At 42.1% G+C, this 15,836-nt stretch overlaps 1 protein-coding gene across 1 annotated transcript in view; it reads right to left on the bottom strand.

The window, feature by feature from the left end:
* Window positions 1-15,836, bottom strand: part of ARHGAP18 (Rho GTPase activating protein 18) — a 125,108-nt gene that overhangs the window by 7,561 nt on the left and 101,711 nt on the right. Inside the window, exons 11-12 of the mRNA XM_079780406.1 lie at window positions 11,537-11,743; window positions 10,726-10,866 (exon numbers count right to left, since the gene is read on the bottom strand). Coding sequence (XP_079636532.1) covers window positions 10,726-10,866; window positions 11,537-11,743 — 348 coding nt within the window. The remainder of the gene's footprint in view (window positions 1-10,725; window positions 10,867-11,536; window positions 11,744-15,836) is intronic.

Below are 15,836 nucleotides of genomic sequence, written 5' to 3' on the forward strand. Positions count from 1 at the left end.
GTTTGATCTTCACTTAACGAATGAGCTTACAGGGTGACCACACACTTTGAATTTATGATATGTATTTGGAGGGATATCAAGGAAATATTTTGAGGATTATAATATCAAAATATCAGCTACGGCATTCAAAATATTAGGCTTAATTAATCCCTAATCATTCTGCTAAAATAAATAATTTATTACTTATAACCATGTGTCTTAATCAGACCCTAGAAAAAACAACCTGCACAAATGTTTAAAGATAATGCTTTACACATTACAAGTACCCTCAAATTTATTAAGCATCTACTAAGTACTAGGCATTGTGCTAAGTCTACTTACCTAGCAGATAAATAAGACACAAGTCCCTTATTGCACAATATTATTTTGGGGCTCACAATAGTTTTCTTAATGCACATGGGCTTGAATTGCTTTATTTTCCCCAAACATACAGCATGGATATAACACAGGAAGAATCAATGTGATTTCAGAGTTCATCAAAAATAATATGGCTTTAGCATTAGGCTGCCTAAAAATGTGGGCGTCTCCAAGAGATTTAACACTGCTCCTGGGTAACACCTGGGATGCAGTGTGGGCATCAGGAAAGAAGCTACACTGCAAAAGACTGTACAAGGGAGCACGGATGGGTAACACCTCCTTGCAGGGAAGCAAACACCTGTTACACCTGCAGAGAGACCACAGAGGGCCTGGTGGCAACTCAGAAACCCTGTCACGGTCACCTGACCACTCAGTGAAAGGCCACAGGTGTATCAGGCCCAACCCAGACAGAGACAAAGCATTTGGGGCCGCCCACTCACTCCCCTGCCAGGTGAGGGACTGCATTCCTTGCGTCCTTGTCTAACTTCTCTGCCTGGGGGGGTTTATGCTCAACCTGATCCCTAAAAGACGGCCCCACCCTAACCTGTGCCCGATCCCTCACCTCCTGCTACCTCTGCCCCTCTGCGCAGGGACCCCTGCCTTGGTCTGCTGCCTTCCAATTTCGGAGGCAAGGAGTATGGCCTTATAGCTGGTCTAGTGCCTGACCTCCACCTTGCTTCTAGGATACAGGTCTGACTTCCCTTTTTCTTCAAGTCTGTGACAGATTTTATTTTCATTTGTAATATTTTGGAAAGCGAGCTGCTTCTTACAATGGACTGGGCATTTCGCCTGGGAGTGTGGTTACCTTCTTCTTTCAAAGCAGTTATTACATCAGTGCTATATCTTATAACTCAGGGATTACGCTACATGCTCTTCTCCCTGGGGTTTCATCTCTACTTCCATCCTGCTGTGGCCGTGCCGCCTGCCGGCCTGGCCTCCACTGCGTGTTTTCTCAGAGGAGGTGGGAAACAATGAGCTGGCCCCGGGACTTGAATGCTGGAGTGAACCCTGTAACAGCAACAGCTGAAGCACGGAGTCCATGTTCCCAAAACCCAATCCACCTCATCTACTCAGTTAGGGACACAAATATTGGTATTTTGGAAACTGTTAGTTTATTATTATAGAATTACAGAAGGCCTGGAATAGCAGGCTAGGGTTTGCAGACAGTAATCTACTCTATAGCTGATTTAAAAGCTAGGGAATTCTGCTTAAGTCACAGTGCCCAATATTCTTGGATATAGTTTTTCTTGGTAAAAGTAATAGTGACAAAAATTGTTCCGATAATTATATCTTATATGCTGACATTTAAAGTGAAGCAAGGTGCCCGGCCAGTATGGCTCAATAGTTGAGTGTCAACCTATGAACCAGGAGGTCACAGTTTGACTTCTGGTCAAGGCACATGTCTGGGTTTCGGGCTCGATCCCCAGTAGGGGGCATGCAGGAGGCAGCCGATCAATGATTCTCTCTCATCATTGATGTTTCTTTCTCTCTCTCCCTCTTCCTTTCTCTCAGAAAAAAGAAAAAGAAAAGAAAGTGAAGTAAGGTGATATGATTAAGTTTTCATATCTAGAAGGTCCACAATAAGTGAGTTATAAAAGCAAAATAACCCAGAAAAATAATATATTGTCATAGAGAGTTACAGCAACCTTATTCTGCTCCCTGCCTTTCCCCCATTAGTCCTTGTGGCACATTCTACTGTTTGAATGAAAAAGGCCAGTCAAAATTCACTATAAGCACCACACTTTCCAATTTTTATATATGCTCTATTTCACCTCTGAAATATCTCACTATCAATTTTTAAGACCCCGTTCAAATACCTCAAACTCCATGGAACTTTCCATAGTCCACAGGGTCAAAGGGAATTCCTCCTTCCACTGGATCTCTTTTATTATGGAAACCAGTATCCCAGTCACATGCCACATGTCTGAGTCACATCTGTAGCCATCTATCAATGTTGATTGATTAAATGAATCATTCAACAATATTTCTCACTAAAATTGGTATGCTAATAATAGTAAAATGGTCTCTAGAATAAAATCCCATATAATAGAGAGGTAATATGCAAATTGATCCTCATACCCTCACAAGATGGCTGCCTACAACCAGGCCAGGAGGGCGGTTTGTGAGGGATGACCAAATGACTGAACAGCAGGCTGCGTAGGGTGACCAGGCCAGCGGGGAGGGCAGTAAGAGGCAACCAGGCCAGTGGGGGGGGGGGGGGGGGCAGTAAGGGGCAACCAGGCTGGCAAGGGGGAAGGCAGTTGGGGGCGACCAGGCCAGTGGGGGGCAGTTAGGGGCAACCAGGCCAGCAGGGGAGGCAGTTAGGGGTGACCAGGCAGGCAGGCAGGTGAGCGATTAGGAGCCAGCGGTCCAGGATTGTGAGAGGGATGTCCAACCAGCAGTTGGACATCCCCCAAGGGGTCCCGAATTGAAGAGGTTGCAGACTGGGCTGAGAGGATCCCCCCCACCCCCACCCCCCTGCTGCACAAATTTCATGCACCAGGCCTCTAGTAAAGTATAACAATGTGTACTTCCTTATTAGCAAAAAAAATAGTTTTAGGAACATTGTTTAAAAGACACCAGTTCAGTTGCCTCTATCGACCACACAGTATTCCCTCCCCTCCTGAGAACACACAGGAAAGAAAGAAGCGTGGGAACCAGAATTAAAGACACTACAGGGATAATTCAGTCACTTTCTCCTGCAGGGAGTCACCAGCATTAGCCTGCATCTGCTTAAGGATGCAGCCCCTTTTTCTCCAAGAAGCTCATGGACAGCTGAAGGCCCCATAATATGACTACAGCCTGCAGGTTCTCCGTGAGTTCAGGGATCATCCTTTGGAGAGTATGGCCATCCTTCCCTGTAAAACACAGCCCTGAGGTCAGTGTGGAGTCAGTTCCATAGCTGACACAGGAACCCAGAGCCTCTCTGATAATTCGAGTTTGGAGGGAAGAGGCCCAGGTACCAGGTCCTGGCGGCACTTAAGGGTTCTCACGCGTATGTGAAATGTTAGGTGACTGCCATGCTATGGCTTTGGAAGTGGCATTGGTACAGGTTCCTTGTGGCTGTGGAATTAAACATTTCTCACACCCTTCCCCTCAGTGAGCAGGGGGTGATGCCTGGCCAGCTCTGGGTGAGTTTAACCCTTCCCAAACGACTAACTACAATTTGGACTCATTTCACATGGAAATGGAATATCAATGCCCTTGAAAATCTTTTCACTGGGCCAATGGCACACAGCACCTTCCCAGGCTGACTGGCCACATTCCCTGACAACTAGGAACCTGTGTTCTACTAGGCAGGTGTGTGCCCTGGTGATAGGAACAACTCTCAGAGTGTTCATTTCTGTGGTAACATATCCCATCCAAATTCTCACAACAATATAAAGACTGAGAGTGACTCAGTGTGGACTCTACCGTACCCTTTACAGTTGGAGAAGAAATGAGTTTAACTGATAGACGTAACGGATAACGATGAAGCAATTGAAAATTGTTTCTGGAAAGTTTTTCCTGGATATCTTGACAAGAGTGGCCAAATGATATTTACTAAAGATGATAAACAATATGCAATGCCAAAGCTCTCATTTAAATGGTGTATGACAATTACCATTAAGCTCCAGAATCATGCTGTATCAAACACTAAAGCTATTAGTATACTAATTACACTGAGCTGCCAAACTTTGAACATACACAACATGCCTGATCATTAAGCCAAACAGTCTGTTCTTAACCTGAGCCATAATAATAACTGGATCTGTGAATAATATTATCGTTGTAACCTTCCGTGTGTGTGTGTGTGTGTGTGTGTGTGTGTGTGCGCGCGCGCGTGCTTATGAGCTGAAGTTATGTGATGCACAGCAAGACTAGAAAAGAGCAGTATTTGACTAATACACCATTAAAATTGAGTCACAAAGGATTTTACAACTTACAAAACATTAGTTAATTTCTTATGCATGCAAAGACTATTATAATAGAGAAAATGATCTCTTAGGGTTGTTACATGTTTTACATTTTGAACTCAAGCATATTTCTAAAAATGTGACTTTATTTATCATTCTTTGGATAAATAAACAAAGATTTTGGTCGTGTTTTGTTTCTTTTTTCATAAGGTGTAGATAAACACTACATTACTCATATTTTTGCACTCTAGAGATTAGAAATATAATGTCAGAGCTTTAGAAAAGGCACTCAATTCATTTTTTTAAAATTAAAAGCTAATTTTAGTGAAAAGCTGACATTTTTTCATGCTACAGAGAAACCTTTTATCTTCAAAAGGGCAAATCGGGAATACAGCTATCTCAAAAAATGGCCAGACAGCATAACACATATTTTAGAAAATTAAACAAGGACATTTTAGCAAGGTATCTTAAACTAAAATGGCATATTCATCATGATAGTCCGATTGGAGGTAAAAATATAGAAGGCATTCTCTACTACCTTGAACTGTGTCTGTTCTGATTATAATTGGGCCACGGTTATCCAAATGCTGAAACTTTTACCCAACTCACAGATTCAGAGAATTTTAAAGGGCCAGAAAGAGCTTTCAGAGTTAAACATTTAATTTACAAAGAAATAGCTCTGATAGTTTTCTCTTTTAATATGGTATTTTTATGCACTATAAAAAAAAATCAAAGGATATCTTAAAAAGAAACATGATTTTGTGCCTGATATTGTCACTTGATTTTCCAGGTAGATCCAAACACTGTTTGCAGACCTAAAGCAGATGCTTGAAACAAGACTGGCCACAATGCCTGGGTCAGAGCTGTCAGTGAAACCAGAGATGGACTTCTAAATGGAGATGTGACTGAAGACACACAACCCATCACAAAGGACCCGGAGCCCACACTGCACTGCCCACTCCAGGATTCTTATGGGCTTCTTGTCCATGTTCAAAGCTCTAGACCTTCAAATGTTACAAGATTGTTCTGGAGCTTTCGGCCAGTCATGCAAGCTCTCTGAAACTTGAGTTCCTCAACTATCAATGAAGTGTTTGACACTAGATCACCCTGAGTTAACACTGAGGTAACCATAGGAGAGAGGACTTTTGTTCCCTCTACCAGTGAGGACAGATGTGCTGAGCAGTTTGGCTTATTTCACGAACTCTCACAGAGCCCCGCTGTGTGCCCACACGCTCTCCTACATGTGCAGCTTCCCTTTACTTTGAGAGGTGAGCTTGACTGCCAGGAAAAAAAAAAATTATGCAAATCTAACTCCACCATGGACTGGAGGCTTGCAGGATCCAGCAATTCATGACTAGATGCTCACCAAAGCTGCTCTGGATCCTTATCAGGCAAAGATGCAATCTAAGGCAATTATGGAGGAAAGAATGGGATATCTCTATTTTCCTTAAAAATACTAAAAGGAGAAAAGGTGTGAGAGACAAGATGAAATAAGATCAGAAAAATGGGTCTGATTATTGGTGATGGGTTTATGGGGATTCATATACTATTCTATTTTGGTGTATGTTAGGAAAATCTCATAATAGTTATATATAGAAATGTCCCAGTGCAAGATGCTGCTAGCCATACTTATGGTTAAATCCCATTAATCTGACCTTACCCTCTCATTTTATAGAAGAAACTGAGGCCCAGAGATGTAAAATGACTTGTCACTATTGTCTTACAAATAGCAGAGCTGGGGCTATGTCTTCAAGCACATGCTTCGGATGTGTGATGGTATGTATATGCATGTGTGCATGGTGTGTTTGTGTGTGGGAGGGTGTGATATCAATCCCAACTATATAATTGCAGGCTATCATTACATGGTTATTTGTAATGGTCTACCTTTTTGTTATTTTTTACAAAGAGTTTCTTCCTGAAGTAATTAAGAGATGAGTCTCATTAGTATTTAAGAAATTCAAAAATTTACATTTGTACCAAACAATTAATATGCTGTAGTCATTTAAAAAATATGTCTTATTAAGTAGATTGAGGGTGTCCCTTACAACCTGGTTTATACTATTCATTTACCTAGTCAAGCATGTCTTAATAACATAAATGCTTGATTATATACACTGAGTGGCCAGATTATTATGATCTCTGAACGCATAATAATCTGGCCACTCAGTGTATATCCTATGTAATAAAAGGCTAATTCAAATTGTCCCCTCGACCAGGAGTTCGACCAGCAGGCAGGCCGGCCAAGCTCTCTGAAACTTGAGTCCATGTCCCCTCCCCCTGGCCAGGCTGGCCGGACCCCACCCATGCACGAATTCATGCACCGGGCCTCTAATATAAATATATATTATATATATATTTCAATCATGCACTGGGCCTCTAGTATATATATATATATATATATATATATATATATATATATATATATATACTAGAGGCCCAGTGCATGATTGAATCATGCACATGTAGGGTCCCCTACACGCTTTTGCTTTTGATCACGGGGAGCTGGGTGCCTGTCCGCTAGTGCACCAGGCCTTTCAGAAGCCTCCAGCACGGCGGAGGCTTCTGAAAGGCCTGGTGTCTGAGCAGAAAGGCATCCAGCTGCCATGCTTTTGCTTTTGATCGCGGGGAGTTGGGTGCCTGTCTGCTGGTGCACCAGGCCTTTCAGAAGCCTCCAGCGCGGCGGAGGCTTCTGAAAGACCTGGTGTCTGAGCGGACAGGCATCCAGCTGCCACGCTTTCACTTTCGATCGCTGGTGCACCAGGCCTTTCAGAAGCCTCCGGCGTGGCGGAGGCTTCTGAAAGGCCTGGTGCTTGAGCAGAAAGGCATCCAGCTGCCACACTTTTGCTTTTGATCGTGGGGAGCTGGGTGCCTGAGCGGACAGGCACCCAGATCCCACGCTTTTGATGGTCCGTGGCCGCTGAGGGGGGCTACCCTGCTGTTGAGAGGCGCAGGGGGCGGGACTCCCACCCCCTGCGCCTCTCAACGGCCGCTGAGGGGGGCTGCCGCGGACACCTGGCTACCCTGCCGTTGAGAGGCGCAGCTGGGTGTCTGCACAGGCTCCCTCAGCGGCCGCGGATCTGGCCTCGATCTGGCCGTTGAGAGTCACAGGGGGCGGGGGTCCCGCCCCCCTCAGTGGCAGCGGATCCGTGCCTCTCAATGGCCGGATAGGCCACCCCGAGTCCCGCCCCCCAGCCTCCCACCGCCCAATCGTGGGCGTAGCGGAGTGATGGTAATTTACATTTTACTCTATTATTAGATAGGATATATATATATATATATATATATATATATGTATATGTATATATATATATATATATATATACTAGAGGCCTGTTGCACGATATTTGTGCAAGAATAAGCCTTCCTTCCCCTGGCTTCGCTCCTGGCCGCCCGGGAGCCTGCAAGTCCTCACTCACAGCCGCCTGGGAGCCCGAAAGTCCTCGCTCCCTGCCGGAGCACCACTCCTGTAGCTCCCTCCACTGCTCCCCTTCCTCCTCATAGCAGGTGTCCCGCCCCTCGCGGCCACTCCGTGCCTGCATATGCAAATTAACCCACCATCTTTGTCAGGTTAATTTGGATACTCACTCCTGATTGGCTGTGGGCGTAGCAGAGGTATGGTCAATTTACATGTTTGTCTATTATTAGGTAAGATACACACACACACACACACACACACACACACACACACACTCTGAGTGGCCAGATTATTATGCGTTCAGAGATCATAATAATCTGGCCACTCAGTGTATAGTTAGCATTAATAGCATACAGAATGCTTTTAAAAAATATGACCTTGAAGAATTTTTATGATCTACAACCTCCTGTCTTACAACCTTCGGTCTCTGGCAATCTGGCTTCTTCCATCAACACGCAATGACAATGCTTTGGAGAAAGTCACAACTGACCTTTCAAATGCAAGCTCCAGCGGACCTCCATCCACTGTTAACGTTACTCGGCTTCCCTGCAGAATCTGGTGCCACTAACCAAGCTCTTTCCCTTACTTCCCTCCACCTCCGAGCTTCTAAGACACTACAATCTTCAACTTTCTCTTACGTCCTACCACCTGTTTTCCTCTTTCACCAGCTCCTCTTCCATGGCCAACCACTTAAATACAGGCACACATCAAATAGTAGTTTAACAAACAAATAAAATATCCCAGGCAGTTTCATGCCCTATAGTTTTGTGCTGCATATTCAAATGATTTGGGGAAAGAGTTAAGAAACATAAACTAACAAGAGGGGGGGGGGGGGGGGAGAAGAGGGGAGGCAGTGGCTTATCCAGAGTAGTCAGCCCATGTTCCACCCAAAAGGAACAGTTGATACTCAGATCCAGAAGATGGTTACCCTGAAGGGAAGACCCCCTACTGAGAGGGGACCATAGGCATGCTCCTACATACAATTTGTCAAGTTAAGATGGAAACCCAGACGTTTATGTTAAACCTTTTAGCTTTAAAGTTCGGGCAACTGATGGAAATTTATGCAGAAAACTCTGATTATTTAGTGACTCACCACATACCCATAATATTGGATATGATCTTGTACTTTATTTCTTGTTCTGTAATTGTTTCCTATGTATATTTACTCTCCCTAATAAAAATAACAGACACTTGAAAAACAATTGTGGCAACTGATTAAAATTTTTCAACCAAAGCGACAGGCCGAATGAACATCCCTGGGCCATGATCACATACAGCTACAACTCCGCCAGGAAGCTTGCTCGGCTAGCAACACCTGTCTCTTCAGTTTGCTGCCAGAATAAAATCTAGAGTTTTCCACATCTCAGCTCTACTCCCAGTGAGGTCTCTCGGATGCCCATTTCCTGTTCTGAGGCCCAATATTCCCGGTTCAGGCTTCCATCACACTCCCTCTCCCCTCTAAGGTCAATCCGCCCCTTGCTCCCTGTGAGTGAGACCAGCCCCATCTACCTTTGAATACCTGGCAGGGAGTGTGGGCTTGGAACCAAGGGAGGCGCTCAGCAGCATTTTGTTAAAAGAACTGCTGAATTTCACAGGAGAGAAAACCAAAACTTGGGGAAACTGAGTCATGCCTAATACCTGATAAAACTGAGATTTAAATCCCAAGTCTTCAAATGACAAAACAGCTTCTAATAAGTACAGAGATAATTCTCAGACCAGCTCACGCTGTAAAACTAAATAAAGCCTAGTAAATGCTGTTTTTCTGTAAATGACATATTATTTACATGCTACCAAAAAGTAACTCCTAATTTTTACTTAAAAATTTATTATTACAAAGGTAAAGCACAAATTCTGTTTCCTAAGCTATAGAGTGGGCCTCAGAATATCACGTTATAACTGCCATACAAAAGAAAAAAAGGCTAGAGAGTCACCTAAGTTAATATGAAAAGCAGGGGTACAAAACACAAAGACATTCAAATACTTATAGTGGTTTTAGAAGAAGTAAACATCCTAAGTTAAGTAGAAATGATATCTCAAAAATCCTTTCTAACCTATATCAAGCCCTTTTGCAAAAAAATAGGAATACTATTTATAATTTCCCTTTATTAAATTTTGTTTTTTAAGATACATAAAAATTGACCAAAAACCTTTAAAGACAAGAAATTTTGTTTTGTAAGAGTAAGAGCTATCAATAAATAAAGGAGGTTTTTTTTTTTATTTGTTTGTTTGTTTCAATTACTAGATCCTTAAGTAGGCCAAAGCAGAAATACTAAAGGCTGGTAACTACATTTCCATATTATGCCACAAGATGGCAGCATGTAACTGACTAACCTCAATGGTGGTGCGGGGGGGGGGGGGGGGGCGGTCTTCACTGTAAATAGAACAATAGAAACCCTTTCATTTCATGTTAAGGTTTCAAGTTAGAGCTTCGGCAACTCTTCCCAAATGTGCTTTCATGTATATTTCATGATTTTAAACCCAGATTTTAATGTATTTTTACAGCAGTCTGTAAATATTTCTTTTTTGAAATATTTTCATTTTCTCCAAATTCTTCTTATGATCCAATGAAGAACCTTTAAATACTTACTGAAGTCCAGGAGTATCCCAGGTACAACACAAACATTGACCTCTCTGTCTTTGTGGGTTAGTTCTTTTTCCCCATTTCACAGATGAGAACACTGAAGAAAAAAGACCCGAGTCCACACAAGGGACTCTTGACTCACTAGACATTACACATTCCCTGGGCAGCTGGCGTCTCCAGGAAGTGCTTTGTTGTGTATGTGTGGGTGGGTGTGTGCTGAGACATTCTGGTCTTATCTTCCTTTGTTACCAATTAACAGCTCACTCGTTGAATCCCCAACACCTGAGCAACTGTCCAGACGAGCATTACCCGTTGCAGGAGTACTTACCGCTATGGATGCCTCTCACTTACACGTAGCTAGGACCTAGGAGTGTGTAGAAAGTCACACAACAAACACATGCAGACCTCTTTGCTGTGTGTGATACTAAAAACAATACTGAAATCTGTGCAAATACATATCTTCAAGGTTATCTTACATCGTTTGTACTTCTATCTTGCTTGTCATATTTTTCTCGGTCGTAAGCCATTTTCTTCAGCAATTTCTTCACTGTTTTCTTATCTTTCTTAAGATTTTCGGTGTTTTGCTTCCTCACTTGGTTGACAAGAAACTTGGGAATCTGTGGAGAAATGCAACTAAGTTTGGGGAGGGAAGAGAAGTGGCAGCATTTTAATCTATGGAAATAATTATACTTAGTAAGGGCTTCGTCTCTTTGATGAGACTATGCCATTTTGCATGCCCTCTGCATTAAATCGGTGAAACAAAATGCACTGTATTATTCATTCACTATGTGCACAGGGTATCTCATCTGCAGGACGCAACTCACAATCTACTGTGCAAAATTCTCAAGAAGAGGCTTGGAGGGGCTCAAGGACATCGTGGCCGTCATCAATGCCTGGTATGCTAAGACGTAACAGCCTGAGGAGACTGGCATTAGGGGCTACCTCTCTACCGCCTCGCCTCCAGCTAACCTGCAGTCCCTGTCTAATGGCCAACCAGCTCTCCCATCAAGAGAGAAAGAAAAACTCACAAATATGTGAGAGATGACAGGTATCTAGCAATAATCCCAGAACAACCGGTACTCAAAATATTTTAGAAGTGACCAAATTGAAATAATAAAATAATGCTGGCATTTTAAAAATTAAGATTTAACACATGGATATTAAATTTTTTTGAAATCACCTACATTGGTTGGTTACCTTTTTTTATGGAGAAGATAACAATTAATAAAAAGACTTCAGAATCTAAATATCATCACTCATTAACAAAGCTTAAAAATATATACTTACTGTCCACAGAAGTTTTTGATACTTAATCAATAAGTGCATGGTATTAGCTGTCCCAGCTGCCATTGCAAATTCTCGCTGTTCGCTGGACTTCAGACCCAATGCATGACACATGAAGAGGTTGGGGGCCATGACCATGGCCACATTCATGACGGTCATCTTATTTTCCTCTTTATTGTCTATTACTCTTTGGAGAAATTCAAGCAGGGCCTGCAACAGAAATGACTCTTGGAGATTTGTGCTGTATGTGAAGATGTGAGATTAGAGCACTGTAGCATATGGGATTTTTATTTAGTTAAAAAAATAAATTGTGCCCAGCCAGTGTGGTTCTGTGGTTGAGTGTCAACAGTTCAATTCCTGGTCAAGGCACATGACCAGGTTGTGGGCTTAATCCCCAATGTGGGGTGTGCACAAGGCAGCTGATCAATGATTCTTTCTCATCATTGGTGTTTCTCTCTCTCTCTCCCTCTCCCTTCCTCTCTGAAATCAATAAAAGATATATTTTTTAATTTAAAAAAAAAAAAAGTTGTGCATAACCACAGCCCACTAGCCACATCCAGCAGGCCTGGCATGACAGCTTCTCCGTTTGGTGAATGGGCCCCGAGGTGAGGCCTGTGTCTGCTCAGGACTCTGGCACCGGGAATAGGGCAGAAAGGTTCAGACACAGGTGGTGGGGACAGGAATGGAGACGTGTCAGGCAAACAGCCTACCAGAGCCATGGAGCACTGGGAAGCAGTTTAAAATATGGTACAAACATTCACTTGCTTCAGGAAGTGTGTTCTTTTAACTCCGGGGATTGAAAAACAAAACGATCCCCTTAAAAAGGCTCATTTAACCTTAGTTTCATTTGCTCTAAGGCCGTGGTCTGCAAACTGCGGCTCGCGAGCCACATGTGGCTCTTTGGCCCCTTGAGTGTGGCTCTTCCACATTATACCATGGCCTGGGCGAGTCTATTTTGAAGAAGTGGCGTGAGAAGAAGTTTAAGTTTAAAAAATTTGGCTCTCAAAAGAAATTTCAATCGTTGTACTGTTGATATTTGGCTCTGTTGACTAATGAGTTTGCCAACCACTGCTCTAAGGTATTCAATAGCTGCCATGAAATCTAAAACAAATGGGGATTATGATGGGGAGAACAAGGGGATGAAGAGAGACAAAGAAAAGAGGGTCTTAAAAAACACACGAATGAATGAATGAAAAAGACCTTTTCACCAGAATGGGCTAGTTTATGCTCAGTTTGATGCCAGCCACTTCCCACCTCTATTGCCAACACCCAGGTGTCCTCTGAGCCATCCTGCCCCCAAGCCACAGGCAGATGACCCTCCTCCTGCAAGGGCTTAGAGCTATAAGTTCTTTTGCCTTCTTCCTTGATTGATGTTGCTCCTGAACAGTAACAAACACGGCACAGGTATTCAGTGTTCTCTATGGGTGAGGTTGCTTTGAGTACATCAGGGAGCTCATCTCACTTAATCCTTGCTGGAGATCGATGCTGTAATTATCCCCACTTTACAGATGAGAAAACATTGGCTAAGAGAATGTAAGCAACTTATCAGGGGTCATAGAGCTAGCAAATGGTGGAGAAGTAATTTAATGGCAGGTCTATTTGGCTTTTGTTTCTGATTCCTTAACTACTAAAAGAAATCAGTTTCTTATTTAGCTTAAAATCCCTACCAGAAAAAGGTCAAATAAACTACACCAAAATGGAAAAGGGGGTCGGGGGAAGGTATTCATCTCCTACAGCATTTCAGGGGGAACAAAACTCCTAACAGGTTGATCTTGAATCAAATTTAGCTGCTATACAGATCTGAAAATTTTGAAACAAACCAAAGGCATAGCCTTAGTATCTAACAATGAGATTTATGTGTTTAATTCCCAGTGGAGTGCTCAGAAAGTTAAATTGTAATCCAAGCATAAGGTTTTATAGAAACAATACCTTCTCAAATGAGGACAAAAGATTAATCAGTGAGGTTTGGGAAAAAATATTTAATTCTGTTCCATAGAGCAGAATAATTATTCAGGGATCAGTGTATCTCTTTCTTTAGGAGCATAAATTACAAAGATTAGGTAATGAACCATTTTAATTGTGGTGTGCATATGCAATAAGGTTATTCAAAATATTACTGTCAGAATATTAGAATGTGTGTATGTGTAGATTTGAAATTAATAAAATATTAGCCTAGCCCTTGCTGAAAGAACTTCATCTTCAGATGTACTTTCTCTTCATCTAAACTCTAAGAACTGCCCTTTAAAAAAGGTAGCTTTTTTATTTTATAAGTATTTTATAAGTATTACTGGACCCTTATAAAACAGGTTTAAAACCCAGTTTAAATTCCAGCAGTTACTTACTAGCTACGTGTGATTCTAGCAAAACCTTTTGATATCTCTACTCTTTAGTCTTCTCATTGGTAAAGTGAGAATACTAATCTTCTAGCCTGCCAGGATGAAGTGAGGCAGTATATGTTAACAAACTTCCTAAAAAAATTAAGATTAGACCTACCATATGACCCAGTAATCATCTTCTAAGTATCTAACCCCAAAATTTTAAAAGATATATGCACCCCTACGCTCCCTGCATCATTATTCACAATAAGCCAAGAGACAGAAGGAGCCCAAGTGTCCTTGATGGATAAAGATGCGGCACATAGACATAATGGAATACTACTCAGCTGTAAATGGTGAAATATTGCCATTTGCAGAAACACGGATGGATCTTGAGAGAGGGTATTATGCTAATCAGACAGGAAAGAAAAGAACCATATGACTTCACTCAAATGTGGGATATAAAACAAAAAGCAACAAATGAACAAACAAAACAAACTCATGGACACAGACAACAGAATGTTGGTTACCAGAGAGGAAGCGGGGGTGAGAAGGAGGAAGAGGATAAAAGGGGTCAAATACATGGTGATGGAAGGAGACTAGACACAAGAGAGCACACAGTTATTGTATGATAAAGTTGTACACCTGCAATGTATATAATATTATTAGCTAATGTTACCCTAATACACTTAATATTTTTTTAAAACTACAAAAATGATAAACAAATGCCAATAAATATATTCATATGGATCCCTTATTGATATCTTAACATCAGTCTTTGTTACTCTCCCAAGTCAAAAAAGGTATGATTATTGATTAAAATGCACAATAATCCAAAGTAAAAAATAAAATAAAATAAAAAATCCTGGTCAAACAACTTGCCCAAAGATACCCAGAGCTCTATGCTTAAACAAGAACATGGTGTTTAACCCAGCGCCTCCTCTCCCTTAAATATGCTGTAGAAATAGTCTATACAATCACACACTTCCCTCCAATGGCAACTGAGGGAGTGGTCCGAGGGCTGGAGAAATGGGAGAAGTTTGCGTTAAGCTTCCTGAAATTACTTTCAGACGGAGTTCCCCTGGTCCTTTATGGAACTAAATTTAAATGGCTTATTCTCTTGTACAAATGGTACTTGTTCCACTGTTTCTATGATGAGAAATCTTGTTGGAAACCTTCATCAGAGTTGGCTAGTTAACACTACTAAAGCTTATGTGAAATCGTAAAATGACTTGTTTGCATTTTCCAACTTTTTTACCCCCAAAACGTATTTCCAACCTTACTTATAAAATTGTACTCCCAGTCACTTTGCATATAAAAAATAAACAGAATTTTAAAAATGATGCATCTGATTTTGAAGGCAAACTATAAAAATGAATTGTAGACCAGCCTTGCCCAGTAGTGACCATATTGGAAGAAGTGTTTCCTCCCACAACTGTTTGAACTCATTTGAATGCAGGCATATTTTAAGTCCATCATGTGTCTTTCAATTCCCGCCTTCTATTGGTCATTCGCAGGCCCACACACACAGACAGGCACCTCCATGTGAATAAGAAAAAGAAGGATTAAGCCCCCATTTGCAGGGAGTTGAAGCCCGTGTTATGGGCACAGCCGGCAAGCAGAGAACAGACTGGAACCAGTCCCACTTCGTCCTGAGCCCCCTGTCCCTGCGTCAGCCACCATTGCACACCCCTACAACGCCGCCATGTTCACACAAAGCTTGAATGTAACCCTGTCCGGAGTTGGCCTCTGCCTCCAAAACAAAACAAAACCTGATGCTCTCATGACTCATCTGACAATCATTTAAACACAGATTTTTTTTCTGACTTCGTCATGGGATTAACTCTTTGGGAGTTCTCCTGTAGCAATGGAGTGTTTTCACTCCAGAATCCTCAAGCACTGCTTTAGTCCAGACAAGCTGAGGATTAACATTCATTCATGGGCCTGGAAGAACTACCCCTCACCTAGTGTCGGTTCAAGGAACCTTA

Source organism: Cnephaeus nilssonii (assembly GCF_951640355.1).
Source record: "Cnephaeus nilssonii genome assembly, chromosome: 9".
NCBI lineage: Eukaryota > Metazoa > Chordata > Mammalia > Chiroptera > Vespertilionidae > Cnephaeus > Cnephaeus nilssonii.